At 33.9% G+C, this 20,492-nt stretch overlaps 1 protein-coding gene across 2 annotated transcripts in view; it reads left to right on the top strand.

Moving 5' to 3' along the window:
- Positions 1-20,492, top strand: part of NAALADL2 (N-acetylated alpha-linked acidic dipeptidase like 2) — a 902,549-nt gene that overhangs the window by 563,982 nt on the left and 318,075 nt on the right. For both annotated transcript variants that reach the window (XM_081070260.1, XM_081070261.1), the window contains exon 6: positions 413-556. In XM_081070260.1, coding sequence (XP_080926386.1) covers positions 413-556 — 144 coding nt within the window. The remainder of the gene's footprint in view (positions 1-412; positions 557-20,492) is intronic.

Below are 20,492 nucleotides of genomic sequence, written 5' to 3'. Positions count from 1 at the left end.
CAGCTTCTTCCATCTGCTGGCTCAGGCTTTGGTCTCCTTGGTCTGTTATATCAGTTGACACTTCTTCATCAGCTTTCCAGCTTGAAGAATCTTATTGCTATTGTACCTTTTATTCTTTTGGTCCCTATAAATTTATGCTTTTTTATTCCTGCATTGTCACTTCAGTGAGAATGGAGGTGAGTACGTGTGTACAGTCTGCTATGATTAACTAGGATATGTAATGGTAGTTGGACTGAATTTTTATTATGAAATACCTCAAATCATTTTTAATAAGCAAACAGAATGTAACTAAGGAATAAACAAATAAAATGAGCTTGCTACTTAATTTAAATACTTAATATAAAAGTATTTTCTTCCAGTGTTTCTAATTTATCTTGACTAAATATGCTGTTCTTTTCTCTTTTGAATACAGATGGAAGCTTTAGACAAAACCGATCAAACCTCACCTCTCTACTAGTGCAACCCATCTCAGCATCACTCGTTGCAAAACTGATCTCTTCCCCAAATGGCAGAACCCAAAATGGGGTCTGTAGCCCTCTAGAACTTCCAAATAATGGTAAAGTATTTAATGTCTTTCTGTGTGTCTTGTAGTTTTTGTAATAACCATGATCATTTTTTATCTATTAAATTAACATGATTGTTTGTTTAGGAAAAAAAAATTAGGAGAAAACAACATGAAGGGAACACTTATTTCTCTTCTCTGACTCTTTAAGGGACATTTTTGAAAGTAATTTTGATAGAGTGAGAGTTGGCTAAACTGAGGGATTGAAAAAAAGGAAACACATTTTGAACTGCAACAAAGAAAAGTAGCTTTACAAGTAAAGCATTTTGTACTTTCATGAAAATCTGCTTAACATAGCTTCCCGGTTTCAGCTTCAGCAGTCTTGTTGCCTGCCAAGATTCAGTGGATAGCAGTCAGCTATCTGGGGTATGAAGTCTTTTAGTAAAAAGCATTAAAGCCTAATTCCTGCAATTGACTAAAAATCCCTCTGTCTTCACGCATCATTGCCCGAGAGATGCTTCTTGTACTGCAGTGTAGTTTGTCAGGCCTTGTTGGACCGCATAGGATGAAACTGAAGTAGTTAAGCTACCTGCAGTGGGATGAAAGCCACAGGCTGCCTCTTATTTCTGCCTCCAGCCTCAGCATTAGAGCTCTAAAGAGGAGACTTTCTTTACATATGGTTAAATTTGTATCTAGTCACTGTGAAATTCAACTTCAAGGGATTTGTTTTTGTGTGCAGACCTGGAGTCTCGAATACTCTTGTTTTATCTCATCTGTTTTTCTCTTGACAACAAAAGCATTAAAGTTAAAAAAAAAAAAAGGGTTCTGAAGAAGCCTAAAAAATATATCTGAATACATTCGGAATTGCCCTCTAGTAGGACAAACTCTTTTCAAAAAGTCCTATAGGTTGAGACTCCTAAACTGATTATCGATTGAGCAAAGTGGGGAAATATAGTAGATAACAATGATAAGCCTCTGTCCTCAAAGCAGAATGAAGAGGCAAGCCCTTGAGGAGATATTGTTTTTTGTTTTTTTGTGTTTTTTTTTTTTTTTCTGTCCTCTAGTCTGTGACCACAAATTGATCCTGGGCTGTATTTGTTAAAATACATAAAGAACACTGTAATAACAGTTTGGTAGTAAGGAAAGCACTGGACTTCTAAAAGACTTAAGCACAGATTTAATTAATTAATCCAATAAATGTTCAGAGCCCACCCCCACGCCCGTGTCCAGCCACTGTCCTGTCCTCAGTGAGCTGACAGTCCCCAGGTTAGCTCCATGACTGCTCCTATACCATCTCCCCGCTGGGAGCCTCTGTGTCTGCATGTACAGAAAGATATCTAACCTTCTAGTATCTCAATTTGTTCTGAGCATCAAATTACGATATATATCTGAATATACTTTTGTATACTGTAAAATGTCATGCTAAGCAAGTGTCTTCCCTATGAAATAAGTACGTCAATCTCCTCCACAATATGTTGAATAGACATAATGTGTAATAATGGCATAGCTAGGCAAAATAGCACTCTCCAGCTGTCTCTCCAATAGTTTAGCAACACGTATGAGGCTTAGAAGAAATATTGAGATACATAGTGAAGCCTGTTTATAACTCTAGTTTAAAGAAGCAACAAGATAGGCTTCCTCTTCAAAGAATTATGCCATATCAGCCTTTTTGCATGGGTATAGAAATTATTGTTTTTAGAAGAATAATAGTTATTATTGTTTTTAGGAGAATTCAGTGATATATTTAAATCCAGAAGCTATTTCATGTTATAATGGGTCCTTCTGTCATCATTTTTTAATACAGAGTATTACATGTAGATTTCCCAAATACTAATTGAACAGTATGAGTGAGTTGTTAAATTTAAATTAATCTTAAATGTAGGATCATGACCCTTTCCCCCAATGTTTTGAACAATAATCCTCTGATACAGCCAAAATAATTAACTTTTAAGTATTCTCGTAAACACATAAATACATGAGTTTTTCACTATGATATATAGATGATGAGACATGAAAAGAATACAAGATGAGATGCTTTATTTTGGGTCAATAAGAGCAATGCTTATATTTTATGGATTATGAAGACAATGTAAAGCACAACATAATTATATCATGCTGTTGAATTTTCTAAATATAGCCCTGAGCTTTATTGTAGGAAAATCTTCTCTCAGAAGTTTAGACATTAAATATGTGTGTAAATCAACTATTTACCTTACCCACTTAACCCTATATACGCAGTGAGGCAGAATTCTGTAAAGTCCAGACAACTAGTGGAATCTGTACTGGAGTTTGCCTATCATATTTCCTTTCTCAGCCTCTGTTTGCCTCTCTTCCGTTTTAAACTGTTGCCAACAATTCCTAGCAATATAGTGTGAGTAGGGTGGACCACATCCCAAGCTCTAGAAATCTATCCCAATTAGCTCAAGTCGACTGGCATATCACATCAACTATAGTATAATGGTTAGTTCAAGAATGATCTTGGCCACGGGGTTTTGAAAATTAATTTGGGGAATGTAATCAATAATGTTGTAAAGATTTTGTAGGGTATCCGATGGACACTTGTCTGATTAGGGAGACCACCTCAGGGATGATGTAGATGCCTGATCACTGCATTGTACACCTGAAGCTGAAGCTGAACAATAATGAATGTCAACTACAAGTTTATATGTGTGTGTGTGTGTGTGTGTGTGTGTGTGTGTGTGTGTGTGTGTATACTTACAAGAAACGGAGTATAGCATTAGAAATAGACACTGGAAATGTAATGATTCTGTGTGATGTCAGAGGGATAGGGGTAGGGGGGTTCACACAGTGTGAGGGATATGAATGATAAACATCTAAGTATTACTTTGTCTTGTGCAAGTAACAAAAAACTAACTGAAACTAACAACAACAACAACAAAAGTGATCTAAATCTGGCCAAAAAGGGCCTAGACTCAATTTCTGGACTTGGAGTAATGACTCACTTTAATACTGAAACTGAACAAGAAGGCATGTAGACCTGGGATCTTTTGGTAGTTTTCTTGGGACCTTGAGAGAGAGGTAACCTTATCTAAGAATCTAAGAATGGAGCTGGCAGGGAAGGTTTAAGTGAATAATGGGGAGAGGAGAAAGAAAGAAAGAGAAAGGGAGGGACGGAGAAGGAGAGAGAGAGGAAGACAGAGAGACAGTCTTTTCCACATCAATTGAGTCATAAGTAGAGCCTTGTCTGAAGCCAAATCTACTAAACTGGCCATATGTATGAGTCAATATCCCCACCCCTTTTTTTTCAGTCAGTTTATGTTGCATTCTCAGTCTCTTGCAACCAGAGGATGCCTAATTAATACAGACCATAAAACTTAAACTGAACAAAGGAATAAAGCACCTATATACATGAAATAGGCTCAACAAAGAAAATTAGAGAGCAGGGCATTTGTATGAAAAGCCCTGGGGGAACTAAGAAGTGTATGTGGCATAGAAAAAAGAAGCAGGAGAAAAGGTCTTGTGTGTGTGTATATATATATATATATATATATATATATATATATATATATATATATACTTGTATATATATATAATACGTATGTGTATATCTGTGTGTGTATGTATGTATGTGTGTGTATAGTTTCTATTGATCAGGTATTAAATATTGACTCCATTTTATTTTCCATCATTTTACTTTTTGTAGGTCTTACCCATCGGTCTAATATGTTGTCACTCTTAGTCCTTGAGAATCAACCAAAACATGGAAATTTGAATTTTTAGATATCAATCTGAACTTGTTAAAAATTATAAATATAGTAAAAAAAAGTGGAGGAGAAAGTATAAAAAGTAATTAATGTAATTTAGGGTGAAAATATAAATGCATCAAGTTAAAAGAAACATTTTAATGTTTTATGAATCATTTTTGATGAATAAAAATTTAACGTTGCATGCATAAAATTTATCATCATCAGCGTTGACAAGTTTTTACTTAAATAAATTGGGTCATATCTCTTCAAATGGATGTATATAATATATATTACATATAGTATATATTATATAATACATATTATAAGTAATATATATTATATATACACATATTATTTATACATACATTTACTATTTTCCTATTCATTAAATGTATATATTTTGATGGGAAATTACATAGAATAACATAACGTCTACTGATAATATTGTTTATAATTTCTACGCATTTCAAATGTATTTCAAAGATTTGTATTTCTAATTTGTTAACAGCTACCTAAAAGTACACATTATTATCATTTCTTGAGCAGAGATTTAAAATGATATATTGAACATATATCCTCAAATTGCAGCTATACTTAAATTTATTGGCAAATAGTATCTTTTAATTATTCAGGTAATATCCATTAGCAAGCAATGTTACTAATCAGCTTGTTTAGAGTAGCCCAAAAGAGAATTCCTGAGGAGGCCTAAAAAAAAACAAAAAAAAAAGATAAGTTAAGAAAATTGAAAATTTGTTTTTGATCAGGGTGTGCTTTAGTAGACTCCAGCCATCAACATGGAAATAAATTTCCAGAAGAGCATGGTATAAACATTTAATTTGTTCAGACAATTTGTATATAGCATGCATGTAGATATGGTGGCCACTCATTACACAAAAAAACTCAGTGAGTTAGAATGCTTTAGGAAAGACTGATCTGTATGCGAAATGCAAGCTAGATGTCAGCAGTCACTAGAGTGTGTAGTGGTGACACCCCAATTTTATGGCTCTTCAAGCAGTCAATTGCACAGTGAACCTAGGAGTCTGAGCTGGAAGCTGATAACAGAGTATCTGTAGTACTAAAGATTAGCCTTCATGAGCTGCCAGTCTGAAGTCCTCAGACAAAGGGAAAAAAAAACTTCAGAAATCACTTTGAAGGACTATTCATCCAGGGTCTTAAACTGAGTGAACAAGTGAACGTAGGTGGGAAACCTATTGTCCAAAGTCAACAGAAAGTACAGTCAATTCTCTGTGTCCTAGGGAGTGCAGGTTGGGTTTACTGTGGGTGACACAGATCTGTCATTCAGCCAGGACTTCTTAAGTTTACAGCTTTCTGTCTTGACAGTTTTGATTTTAGAATGTGGTTCAGCTCAGATTCAATCTAGAGTGTTTTTTGTTTGTTTGGGAAAAGACCTAAAGACAACCTGAGATGTATTTTTTTAAGCAAAATTATTTTTACAAGTGTCATCCAATTTTCCTCAGCAATTTTTACATTTTTTTTACATCCTCTGCACATCAATTCTCAGGTACCTGTCACTCCTTCCAAACTACGGAAGCTCCAACTAAACATTATAGTTTATGTATGGGATAAATCCAGTAGAGCATTATCCTCTCTTTATAGTTTAATGATTTTTTTTTTCACAATGGGCTAACATTACCATTAACTAATCCAGAAACTGCCAGTGACATTCCGGTTCTATATCCTACATTCCCTTTATATAACATATTTCTCACTGTTCTATTCAGTATTATCCAAATATGTCTTACGCATTTGTTTCTATGTTGTAAAGCCCCAGTATCCTCTAAAGCTCAGTGTAAATGCCATTTCTTACATAAAAAAAAAACCCTTTAGGATTCTACTCAAGTTGGAAGTAGCCTCTCCTCACTCTCTCTGCCGTGCTTTAGACACTTACATGCTATTTTGCATCATGATATGATTCTGAGATAGACTATAAGCAACTTGGGTTTTTATTAGAACGTATTGTTTCCCCTTTATTTCTATATGGTTTCAATCTTTGAGGTCCCCTGTATGGTCTAGGATGTGATCAGTGTTCCATGACTATTTAAAAAGACGATGAAGTGTGCAATTATCAGGTGTAGAGTTTTATATATGTCCATTTAGACTAACTTCCTTAATCAGGTTGTTCACATATTCTCATATGTGAACAAGATATAAAGGGTTTATATCTATAAACATAGATATAAAGGGTTCTTCTTTATATCTATAATGATTGTCTGAAATTTTCTGTGACCTGATAATAATTTAGCTAGACTAGCATTTTTTTTTAGGGGGAGGGGGTAGTATCTTTATGTTACATCTTTTTAACTTTTAAGGGTCCTGTATCTTTTTCTTCTTACATGTGTTATTAATAGCAACTAATTTGTATTTTAAATACAATTTGATCATCTTTTTAAGTGAAGCATCTGGTCTGTTACATTTAATGCGGTTACTGATGTATGTATGCTTATATTTTTCATCTTAATTTGGGTATCTTCCCTATATACATATGTTTTCCTTTAGTTTTATTTTTTCTCTTTGGATTTAGATTATACTTTGTAAATATGTTCCTCCTTTTACTATTTCAAAAGTTATAAACTATTTTTGTATTTTTTAGAGTTACTCTAGAATTACAGCTTTTTAGGGATTCTTTGTTCCTGCTCTCTTCCGTGCCAGGTAAATTTCTTTGCAGTCCTTTGGAAGGAGTGGGGAATATAACTCTTTAGGGTCCTACTTAGTGGAGGAAGAGACTCTTTTGAGACTACTTTCTTCTCTCCAACTTGGGCAGGCCCAGACCTTTTTCTTATAACCTTTGTATCCCACAATACCATCAAGATGAAAGTTCCTCCAGGTTCACTAAATTTCCTCAGGTTGAAAGCAGCTTTATTGCTTTACTTATCTGTGTTCCAATCACAACTTAAATTTTACTTACCAATTCCTTATTTTCTTGCTAGTGTTTACATAATGTCCACAAAATTTCCTTTGCATGGTATTCAGCATCATAAATTATTATCAGTTGGAGAGTGGATATGAATATCCTCGCCCACCACATTACTAAAAAGGAAGCCTTCTTCTCCTTTCCTGGCAATACGTTATGGATGACTCAGTGAATATACCTAGATCGGTTGACATAAATTAAGTTGCCATCAAGAAATCAATGATACACTAAAAATGTTCAATTCAAGGGAGTTTAGTCACAGCCCGATGCGTAATGCGGTTAGGTAAAGGGAAACAGAAAAGGATCGGTGATTACCATAAGGATAGTAATTGTTACTACCCCTAAGCCTGAAGGGACAAGAAGAGAGTGTGGTTATAGGAACTGACATGTGTTTGAACTGTAGGAGATGGCAGTCTAACAGGAGCTGTGACTTTTGGTCAAGGAATGCAGTCAGTGCCAGCAAATCACTAGCCAAGGGGGGTGATGAAAAATAAGCAATGTTTCTGTTACATAACCTGCTAATCACTTGTTGATGCCTTCATTGTCTAAGGCCAAGAGTAAACCCAAGGAGCCAGGTACATGTACTCCGTAGAGGTCAGCTTTCTGGGGCACAGACTAGGTGAAGGGTGAAAATAAGTCTAGATGGAAAACTGGAACATGTGCCACACATGTTGTGTCGCAGTTGATCACTCATCTGACTAATTTGATGATGTGAAATTTGTAAAATGGTGTGGTAGAGAGATAGGAGGGAATCGATTAATCAATTTTCACTCTTATATGAGATACAAAGAGGGTAAACGTTATTTTTTTTCTGGGATTCTTATTTCTCACAATATCATTCTATTTCAATATTCTTACTAATTGAAAAGAATAATATTCAATTAAACTTTAAATATCTTCCCAAACACATGCAATTTCACGAGTGCATACATATGTGTATGTGTGTATGTATGTGTTAGAGACTCGAGGGATAGCTACTGTTGCCTAATGAATGTGGTGAAAGAGGCCAAGCAAACAGTTTTCTTTCAGTGTTTATATGCTATTCTCACTTTTTCGGAACCAAATTTTTATAGTACCAAAACAGATTTGGGGAGTATTAGTATGTACTTTTCTTTTTAAAATATAATACTATTATTGTAAAAGCAGTTTATGTTTACTAAGAGTGAGAAAATATAGCTAAAAAATTATGAAAAAAAATCAACACCTTTCATATTAGTTATTTCTGTCTTCCATTGCAAGATGATGACACAGACTAGATAGATTAAACATCAGACGTTTGTTTACTCACAGTTCTAAAGACTGGGAAGTCTAAGCTCAAGCTTCCAGAAAATGTGGTTTCTGGTGATAGCTCCCTTCCTGGCTTGCAGACAACTCACTGCCTTCTCTCAGGGTCTTCACATGGCCTATCCTCTGTGGACCCATTGACAGGGTGAGAGATTTCTGGTGTCTCTTTCTTCTCTTATAAGGACATCTTTCTTATTGGATTAGAGTTCTACCCATAAGATTTCATTTAACATTGATTGCCCCTTTAAAAGCCCTAACTCCAAATCAGCCAAACTGGGGGGTTAGGACTTCAATATATGGATTTTGAAGGGACACAATTCACTCCAAGATATATTCCTAACACCCAGTAATTATCTCTATCAACATCTTCATAAAAATCGTTTTAGATTTATATATATATATATATATATATATATATATATATATATATATATATGTACACATATACATATGTACATATACACGGGTATTGTATTACCAAAAATTATATATATATATATATATATATATATATAATTATATAAAACTTAAAGTTTTTTATAATATATAATTATAAAACTTAAAGTTTTAAATTATTAAAAAATAGATATAATTAGAGAGACACATCAATTATATATAGTTTTGATGTGTCTGTCTAATTAACTATATCTATTTTTTAATAATTTCAAACTTTAAGTTTTACTAGTCACTCCAATTTTTTACAGTGGGTTTATCCAAACCAAGATCCAATCCAGGCCTTCAAATTAAACTTATTGTAATCTAGGATGATCCTTTTCTCTCTTCTTAACACATGCCTGTAGGATCAAGTCAATTGTACTGCATGTGGTCTACCTTCTCAATTTATGGGATGCTTCTTTGTGATATTATTTAATGAGTTTCTCTCTCCCTTGTAGTTCCAGTAAACCATATATTAGTCCTTAAGGTTTGTATTAGAAACTTCATAATTATAATTAGTGTATAATTCTTTTGAAGGAAATTATTTGCAGTTGATACTATTGTCAGGATACAGAATATGGTAAAACTGTCCTACTGATTCAAGTGAGGTCAGGCATAATGGGCACACGTCTTAAGACTAGAATTACCCTCTTGTGTAAAGAAACATTCACTGAAGGCTAAACAGAAATGCTGTTTCTGAGAAAATTCCAATATGGCAGGAAGAAACTGGTGTTCTAACGTCAGTTTGTATGCGTTAGTATGAACACTCCAGTTCCTGGCTGCCACAATCGGTCCATTGTGATTAGGCAGTGTGCATGCTATATCAGTTGATAGATATTTTAAATAAGACCCTGGGGGTGAAGCATATAATGCCCAATCGATTATGTTGGTTCAGAAAAACATTTGGCAATAGGTAGATCCAACATGGAAAATGGAGCACACAGAAATCTATACACGTTATGATGGTATAGAATCCAGAAGCAGTTTATACTAACATAATTAGGCAAGCAGATGTCATTTAGGAAAGGTGTTAGCAGATTATGGAGCCCAAATCAAGAAAATTGTGATTATAGGGCAGATTCTTGAGTCTCTGGGGTACAGGGACATTGGGGAAAAAAAAGTTAAGAGTCTCAATTATAGAAGTTCTATCTAGAGTTAGATAGCCAAGAAAGAGACTCAAGTACAGCAGGTTCTCAAATAGCATTGTTTTATTCAACATTGTTTCATTATAATGATGAGAGAGAAAAAAGTTCCAATTGGGTTATTATGTTGACTTTGCACATTCTCCCATGTCTGTGTGGGTTTTCTCTGGGTATTCCAGTTTCCTCCTACATCCCAAAGGTGGGTACATTCGGTTCATTGGCATGTGTCATTATCCCAGTCTGAGATAAGTGTGGGTATGGGCATGATGCACCCTGAGATGGAAGGACATTCTGTTCAGGGTGGGTTCCCACCTTGCACCCTGAGCTGCCATTATGGACTCCAACTGTCCTTGACCCTGAATTAGAATAAGTGTATTGGGAAATAATCATTTTTTTTTATTAATCTTTCTTAAATGTTTGTGTAAATAACATTTGTTTTCATGTTTAATGTTAGGAATGTTTTGGAAATTTTTAAAATGTATTTTTCAATTATAATTGATACACAATATTATATTAGTTTCAGGTGTATAACTTAGTGGTTAGACGTTTATATGCATTGCAAAGTGATTTTAAGTCCCATTAAGTCTAACACCCATCTGACAGCACATGTAACTATTACAATATCATTGATTATATTTCCTATGGTGTACTTTACATCCCATACTGCTTTTGAAACTGGCTGTTTGAACTGGCCATTCACCCTTTTCACCCATCCCTCCAACGTCCTTCCCATCGACCACTATCAAGTTGTTCTGTACCTTTATTTGGAAGTTTGGTCATGTTTTTCTTTTTCTTTTTCTTTTTTCTTTCTTCCTTTTTTTTTTTTGTGTGTGTGTGTGTGTGTGTGTGTGTGTGTGTGTGTGTGTGTGTGTGTGTGTTTTGGGGGGCAAAGGCGTTGGCCAGAACTATGCCTTAGGAACTTAACTCTTGTTCATACCAATTAGCCTGTTATAAAATTTGTTTTATATGTCATTTTGCTTAAAGTCATACTTTCTAAGAAACTGTTCACAACCTTAGGACTTCCTCTATACAGAATGATACAAATATTCAATTGAAATTAGGAACCCCTGGACGAACTTGTCTAGAAAACTAACTAAAGATAATTATTGGAATTGGCAGTTGGCAACAACTGTTAATAGTCAAATCTCTCTAAGTCAGTGTTGTTATTCTTAAATTTGAGTATTTTTACTCACAATGCAGGTGGAGATTCAGCTTTGTTTGCTTTTGGGGAAGAAGAACACTGAGAACTAGTTGAGCCTTCATAATATCAACAAAAATGACAGACAGAATTAACTCTGGCACATAATTTGTGTAGCAGATATTTTTCTCTGCACATAACAGAATTAGGGAGTAGAGAGAGGCACCTAATTTTAAGTCTCTTAGCTCTGACACTCCTCACCCTATTTGAATACAAACATTCTCTGAGTTGAACACATTTTGGTCATCTTGAAATCTTTTGAACTCCGCATGTCAACTTTAAAGATTCCATCAAACTTTGAAACATGAAACACAGAAAACATTGGTAAATGTGAGCAGGAAATATTATCTCAAAGTCGCAATGCATATACACATACACATGCATTGATTATTTGAATAATAAATTGCATCTAAGTGTTCTCCATAATTTTCTAATTTCAAAAGTAATTTTTATTTTGAAATAAATTCAAACTTATAGAAAAGCTGCTTTCAGTTTTGTATACCAATATCAGTGAAATCATATGGTTCTCAACTTTTTCTGTCTGACTCATTTCACCTAGCATTATAATCTCAAGATCCATCCATGTTGTTGCAAATGGTACTATTTCATCTTTTCTGTGAACAACAAAGTAACAAGACAAACAAATGAAGTGACAAAAATTCATAGACACAGGCAATAGTTTAGTGGTTTCCAGAGAGTAAGCAGAGAGGGGGATGGTAGATGTGGATAAAGGGATCAAATACATGGTGATAGAAGGAGAACTGATTCTGGTGGTGAACATACACTATATATAGATGATGTATTACAGAATTGTACACTTGAAAACTGTGTAACTTTACTAACACTTGTCAACCAATAAACTTTAATTTTTAAAAAAAGAAAGAAAAGTTGCAAGAATAGTGCAAAGACACCCCCCTCCCACCCGTCAGCTACCCAAGAGCAAGCTACAGACATGCTGAACCATCACACCTGAATTCTCCCACAACGACATCTCCTACACAAATGGCAAACCATCACAACCAGGAATTAAAAACTGGTACATTACTACCATACACTCCATAGGCACTATTGAACTTTTCTGCCAATTGTCCCAATGATGTCCTAAACAGCAAATGGATCTAGTCTAAGATCATGTCAGGCAAGATGTCAGGTCTTCCATTTCCTTCAATTTGGGATAGTTTCTATCTTACCTTAACATTTATTATTTTAATGCCTTTGAAGTTTACATGCCAGTTATCTTCAGAATGTCCCCCTGTCTGGATGTATCTGACATTTTTTTCGTAAATAAATTCAGGCTCTTTGCCTTTGGTTGCAAAAAGTGAGACGGATTATTAATCTGTTTCATTACTAGTAATGCTAACTTTGATCAGTTGATTAAGTTGGTATCTGCCCAACTTCCTCATTGAAGTTATTTTATTTTTCTTTTATAATCAACAAGCATTTGAAATCACACAAACATCCTGTCCCCACCCACTCCTACCTCCACCCACTAGTTTCAATGTCCGTTGATGCCCAACAATTCATCACCAAGTTTATGCTAGTGGTCACCTTTCAAGTACATCATTCCTTCTGCTTTTATTAGTTGGCATTTTACTGTAAACAAGAGCTTCCTTTTTACTGTATATATGTTTCTGTATTCATACATGAGTATCAATTTATTACATAATTGATTTATATTCCTAATTTATTTAATGGATCATAACCCAATCTTATTTTTAATTTGATACTCAACTTGTCACAGGTAAGCCAGGATAAGTAACTTCAACCTGCCTTCTGTGTCCTATGGCATATCCTCATTATTCTTAGAGCATTTCCTTAGTTTTTGACATAGAAAGATGTACCAAATCATCTTGCACTTTCCCTACCCCATTAGTCTTTGCCCAAAGAATTTTAGTTACTTTGAGTGGAAAATGATGTCTAGGAAACAACATGTGCATTCTAGATTTGTTTATTGTGATTGGAGGGTTACTGCTATCAAGACCGCTTAGTAAACAAAGGTAGGAAAATACTGTTATATTTTATTATATATTTTGATGTAAATAGGAATATAAAAATACTCAAATGTATACCCATATTTATGTGTATGTCTATGTATATGGGAAACTGTGAATACATATCAATACCTAGTATATTTGTTTGTTTTTGTAATCTTTTCATGTTTGTAAATTCCTTCTTTAATAGTAAGAAATCTGCTTTTCGTTATCCTGAATATATTTTACTCGTGTGCTCAGTTCCTTTGCATATAATCAGTTGATGTCATTACTCCCCCTCCCACCAGAAAGTCTTCTCACTCCATTAGGGCTGACAAGCAAGCGAGGACCACATAGGCTATTCACCCCACGTCAGATGCTCTGCCTGTCCCCCAACCATAATGCAGTTAACTTCCTCGCCCCACTCAAGGTCCAACAGTATGTGTTGTTCAGCTTTTAAATGGGGATGTCCTCGCATGTTCCAGTGGATCATTTCATCATCCCCCTTTATAGTTGCTTTCCTCCCATATTCAGGTTTGCAAGCGCGCGCGCGCACACACACACACACACACTCACACATACACCCTGTCTTCATCATGCCTGGGCCCTGATACCCTGATACCCTGTGCTGGACTATCCAAACCTATTTGAATGCCATCCTTGTGTCACATGGTCTTCAATCCCTTGATCTGGGCCACGTCAAGGGGTTGGCATTATCTTTTTCTGCCACTGTCAGAGGCATTAACTTGGCCAACCCCACCTAATGGCTTTAAGACTGACTCATTTAGGAGGAGAAAGGAAGGAAAAGGGAAAAAGAAAGATTCATTGTTTTTGAGTATATGATTGTTTAATTTACAAAAATATCATTAAGTGCTGTATTTCATTCTCTTGTACTTTATTTTTTTTTATTTTCATTTAGCATTCTGTGGTTAATCTCTACCCATGCTGTCATACATACATTGACTCCCTTGCTTCTAGGTTCTACATAGTATTTAAAAGTGTAGCTTTCCTACATTTGATGTATCCATTACCCCAAGGATACACACTTAGATACTGCTGTGTTATGAAACATTGTATGTTCTAAGTTCCTCTTGCTGCTTTTTATATCTTTAACAACATGAATTTATGGTCTTCTTGTATCTTTTTTTTTTTTTATGAGCTCAGTATCAATTTGGTACTTTTTTGTTGTTGTTGTTGTTGTTTTGTGTGTTTTTTTTTTTGAATAACTGATCTGTTTTTTTTCATTCTGGGAACTTTCATCTTTGATGATCTTAAATTTCACTGTAAAGTACATGCCCATGTTTTTCTCTTTCTGGAAAAGATATTCTTGTTAATGTTATATAATATCAGTAATAATTACTATTGTTATATGCTGTCAAATATCCAGAAGCAAAATAGTATAATCATCATCATCATTTCTTCAACTATTTTCTCTCCTCCATTTGTTTTTTTCTTCTTCTGGCATTCTTTCTACAACTCTTATTTCTATCTGCCATACTTTTATACTTTTTTTTTTTAATTGTGGAGTATTGGGGAACAGTGTGTTTCTCCAGGGCCCATCAAGTCATTGTCCCTCAATCTAGTTGTGGAGGGCGCAGCTCAGCTCCAAGTCCAGTCAACGTTTTCAGTGTTTAGTTGCAGGGGGTGCAGCTCACCATCCCATATGGGGAATTGAACCGGCAACCTTGCTGCTAAGAGCTTACACTCTAACCAACTGAGCCATCTGGCCGCCCCTCCAGAAGCTTGGTGGCAGCTCGATGTCTTCATCCTAGTTGTGGAGGACACAGCTCATTGGCCCATATGGGAATGGGACCAGCAACCCCGTTGCTCAGAGCTTGCACTCTAACCAACCGAGCAATCCAGTGACCCCAATGCATCATATTTTTAATTGTACTTTTAATTTTCTCTTTTTATCCTAATCTGTGGTTCCCCAGAAAAAAGAATTCTCAATGTAATCTAGCTCTCAAATTCATTTTCAATTATATCTATTACTTACTATCTCTACTTAGTCTATCTATTTCCTAAAATATTCTGTTTTCCATACCTACTATTTCCTCTTTTTAAAATCGTTCTTTGATTATTTCTTATTGCTAATACAGTCCCTTCTCTTTTTGAGTTTAATTATAATGCTTACTTTTAAGTTCATATACTGTGTGTTTCAATATGTTTACTTTGGGTAATGTGTGTGTTCATCGTGTTACCTTTTATGCGGTTATGGACCCCAAACATGTAGGAATGTATTTCAGTCTGGAAGTTTATGTTGGCCTGGAAGGATCAGCTCCACTTCCTGTGACTTATGAAAGGACAGAGTCCTGGGTTTGTATACTGAGACAGAGCAAACGTAACCAGGTAACCTTAGTTTTCAGGGATTCAATGTTATAAGATGCAGCAGGAGGAGGAGACAGTATTCTTAGGTTTTAGTTCCCCCACCCCTGGGGATGTGGAAGAGAGGAATACATACGCAAACAAGGGATCAGGTTTACTTAAGCCTCTTTACAACAGTATTTCAGCTCAGCAGATGGAGTGAGGCCTCCCTGACCCAATTTCAGTTCCATGTATTCTTCCTTTCTAATATTTTGTCCATAAAGATATACATGTTTACCTAAGTTTAATCATTATGTATATCTCTTTTTTATGTTGTTAATTTCATTTATAATATATCATGTTTCTAAATATTATTTTTTACATTTTAACAGCTATACATTTTAGCACAATTTTCTAAGTCATTTCCCTGTTTGGGATATTTATGTTGCTTTCTGTAATTGATATTATAGACTATACTACAAAGAGCTCAATTTTTCTTGTAGGATAAGTTTCAAAGTACAGGATTTCTGTCGTTATGTCTATGGAGAGAAATATCACCTCACGAATGAGTTGTTCAAATTAGCAATGCACAGCAATAGATGCATTATGAGAGTGAAAGTTTACTCCAGATTTTACTGACATTCATTATTAAAATTGAAAATGTGATTGTGGTGTTGCTTCTATGGAAGGAAAAAAAAAACTCTATGCGTATGTGTTTTTAATAATGGATATGGAATAATGGAAAATTATGCATATTGGGATCAACATATGTGTTGGGATATAAATAAATAGATGAAAAGCTGGTTTTTGCTATGTTATAAGCCATTATGTAGACTTGGTCTTTACCCAGTGATACATAAGGGAGTCCTGTCAGTTGGAAAGATCCAGTGTAAATATAACATCTTTATCAGACCAAGATGTTGTCTTCACTTTCTCAGACTTTTGTCTTTCTTTTAAATAGGAGCCTTAGATTTTTGGATGTAGAAGAGGGCAGGGTAAAGTAGTGTAGGATCCTTCCAAACAAATGTCTAGGAACTCTGTGATATAGAAGAAAACAATGTTTTAAAAACCAATTATCAAAAAAGATTGCCAAATATCTAGAAGCAAAATGAGGACAGGACAAAATAAATAAAAATAAAAATAAATAAATAAATAAATAAATAAATAAATAAATAAATAAATAAATATGCAAGAGAGCTGACTCTGTGGTTGCCTGGTGTTGAGAGGTTATGGATCCTGGTAAATCAGGGTGGGAACATAACAATCATGATGGGACAAAAGGCATGCTTATGTGCTTATAAGGAACAGGGAGTTATGACTACCATTACTATATAAAACCAGGACTGTGAGGTGGGAATAGGAAGGTTAGAAAGAAATCCACCCTCTGGTGAAGGAAAGCTTTCTTCTGCTTGAGATCTTGATGGGGACAAAAAAAATCTGCCTTAGAAATCAAAAACCTTGGCTCAGAATTTTCATTACCATTGTAGTATAGAAAGTCTAAGCCAAGAAATTATCATAAAAACTGTCCCCAATCCAGAGATGTCCCTGGGATGCCTGGCAAAGTAAATGTAATGCTGGGAAAATTCTGGGGGTGCCAAAAAATGTATACACATGATTTGTATTCATCTTTTGTTATCAGTATATATTAAATATTGCAATTTTAATAAAGTTTTTTTTTTCCTTTCTTATAATGTGTATACATTTTTTGGCACCCTCTATATTAATATCGAAGGAGGGGAGAAGGAGTTTAGAAAAAAAAATGGGCTAGAGAAGATATATGGAGTAATTTTTTCTATGTATTTTATATAGAAATCAGAAACAGCAATTTCAAACTTGTATACAAGAAACTAGTGTAAATATACAAAGACAAATTATATAGTATGGCCTGGATAAATTGATAAATTAACATCATATGAGAAACTTTAACATGTATCAATAATTAACACAGAAAATATGTAGAACAATGAATAAAGTCATAGCCATACAGTTTTCTACTGGGCATATATGGATGCTGCACCCGTATCATAGGGAATGCACATTCTTTCTGTGGAACATTTACAAAAATATTTATTCTCTATTTTTAATGTGTGATAGCCTATAGAGTCACAAAACCAATCTTACCTAATATTAAAATATCAGTAACATATAGACTTTGCTCTCTGTCCATAGTTAAGTTAGATATCAATATCAAAACAGTAACACGCACCTTATATTTGAATATTTAAAAAATATTTCACTAATGCATATATTATAGAAAGAATTACAATAGAAATTAAACATTTTAGAATCTATAGAATAATAATCTATACCATATATCAAAATTTATGTACTACTGCTACATAAAAATCCATAGCCTTAAATACGTGTGTGTGTGTGTGTGTGTGTGTGTGTGTGTGTGTATACAGAGAGAGAGGAGGAGGGAATGAATTAGAAGTTAAGTAAAAAAAACTTAAAAAGAAGTTAAGTAAAACAAAAACTAAAACAAAACATGAGAGTGCATTCAGGTAAAATTTAACAAAGCCAATAATAAGTATAGAACTTAATATTGACGTGAAAAGAAAAAGTAATAATAATGAGTATTCACTCCAAAGCTTTTGTTGTTGTTGTTTGTTTGTATTTTAAATACTAATGAATTAGCTTACTTCTAGCCAAACTGATGGGGGAAAAAAAGAAAAGACATAAGTAAGTTAATGCTAGAAGTAGAAAAGGGGAAGAAATAACAGCTTAAATGGCAGTTTTGTGTGTTTTTTAAGCATAAGAAGAGAATGAATAACTAAATGCAAGTAAATTTACTAGAAAAAATGTTAAAAATTTGAATGTGCTTATAACTATTTTAATAATATTTGTTTGAAAATATTGAATGAAATGGAATGAAAATATATATTAATTAAACATGTAAGAAATGCATCCTCTCCTCCCATGGAAAATTCCAGGAGCAAATAATTTTATGTATGAATCCTAGCACTTCTTTTTTTCATTTAATTTGAGGATCTAATTGGCTTTATTCAGCAATTCTAGCCCTAGCAATTCTTTATAAAATGGATAATGCCCATGCTACATAAACTCAGACAGAATCTAAGAAAAGAAGCAAAGATTCCTAAATATGTTGACATTGTATAACACTGATATCAAAATCATACAAGAAAATGAGAAGTGAAATGATCAAACACTTATAAATATATATACAAATACCCTAAAAATATTAATAACAAAACACAGAATACATATGACCAGGCAGAGCTTATTTCAGGAATATGTACAATTTATTTAACATTGTAAATTTAAAAAAAAAAAGTCTTACAATTATCCCATAAGCTATTTTAACATCCTTTTATGATAAAATATCTTAGTAAAGTAAGAAAAGAAGTGATCTTCTTTAATCTGATAAAGGGAATTTGCCAGAAACCGGTAGCAAACACCCTTTTTTAAATAATAAAACCGTAGAAGCATTTTTTTTTTTTTAAGTGAAGAACATAAAGCAAAGACCAAGGAATCCTGCTGTCACTGCCTGCATTCTACGTTGCACTGGCAGTCCTAGACAACATGATAAGGACTGTAAGTAAAAGCTACAAAAATGTGAAAGAAAGAAACAGAACTATTATTAATTTTCTTTGAGAAATAATTGTCTACATTGAAACTAACAAAATGAAAACCTTATAGATCAACCATTGGAACATATAGGAGACTAATAAGAAGGCTCATTGTAAGACCAAGATGCAAAAATCAAATAGCACCCCTATACACAATAGAATAAGTTGTACATGCTATATTTTGTTAACATGGATGAGAAACAGTGAAAATAAATTTAATAACAATGGTGCAAAACTTTTATGGAGAAAAAAATAAAACTTTATTAAAAAATATAAAGTCAACTGAAATAAATTGAGAAGCACAATGTGTTCATAGATAGAAGACTCAATACAATTTCCTCAAATAGGTCCATTAATTTAATGCAATCCTAATGAAATCCTGAAATGTCTTTTCCTGATAAATGGCAAACTACAAGTTCATATGAAAATAATGGTCCATAAATATCCCCAAAATTGAATAATAATTATATGGTTTTGATGATGATGATGATGATAATGATAAAGAACCACCATTTCAGTCATAAAGTTATATTAATTTGAATAGTATGGCATTGATTAAAATAAAATGCAATAGCAAAAATCAAATGTATGTGTGGATTAGATCTCCTCATATGACAGCAGCTTTATTAATGCTTCATTGAAAAAAATTATTCAAGTGTTGAGAAAAATTGACTATTCATGAGGCAGAGGTAAAATTGAATGCCTACTTCATAACAGATTCTGGCCAGATTAAAGATACAAATTTGAAATTCAGCTTTAAAATATTATACATGAAACAACACTTTATTGAGATCAGAATAAGAAATTGTTTCCTAAGCAAAAGAATACAATACAAGGATACCTCCCCAATACTCAAGGTGAATATTGATAAATTTGAACAAATGAAACATAATAAATATTGAGAAAATGAAAATCACAGGTTGAAAAGTATTCATAATGCATATAATTAATCAGGGCATGATATTCTTTCAAAACCCACAAAAATACCCATAATGACAACTCAACAAACAACTCAAGGGAAAATAGTCAAAGAATATGACTAAGAAACTGGAATTATGAATATACTTATGACAAATTGCTGAACCTCACTAGTAATCAAGGCAATGCAAAATAAAATGATAATGAGAGTCTTATACATGTCAGAATGTCAAAATGGAAAAGTCTGAGGAGCAATTTCTCCATATCAAATAAAGTTAAAGCTACACATAGTATAACTCAGACATTCTACTTCTAGTTATCTATCTGATAGTGTATGGCACACGTGCTCAAGAAATGTAAAAATGTTCTTTGCCGCAATGTGATATTGAAAATGTGTAAGTAACCTCACTAACCCTCAGTTATAGAACTATAAACAGGGATGGCTTCTACAATCACATACTTTTTAGCAGTTAAAGTGAATGAGCAAGATCTCCATTTACTTTCATGGAA

The sequence above is a fragment of the Rhinolophus hipposideros genome, assembly GCF_964194185.1.
Source record: "Rhinolophus hipposideros genome assembly, chromosome: 2".
In the NCBI taxonomy this organism is placed as follows: domain Eukaryota; kingdom Metazoa; phylum Chordata; class Mammalia; order Chiroptera; family Rhinolophidae; genus Rhinolophus; species Rhinolophus hipposideros.
This window is presented reverse-complemented; position numbering and strand designations above follow the sequence as displayed.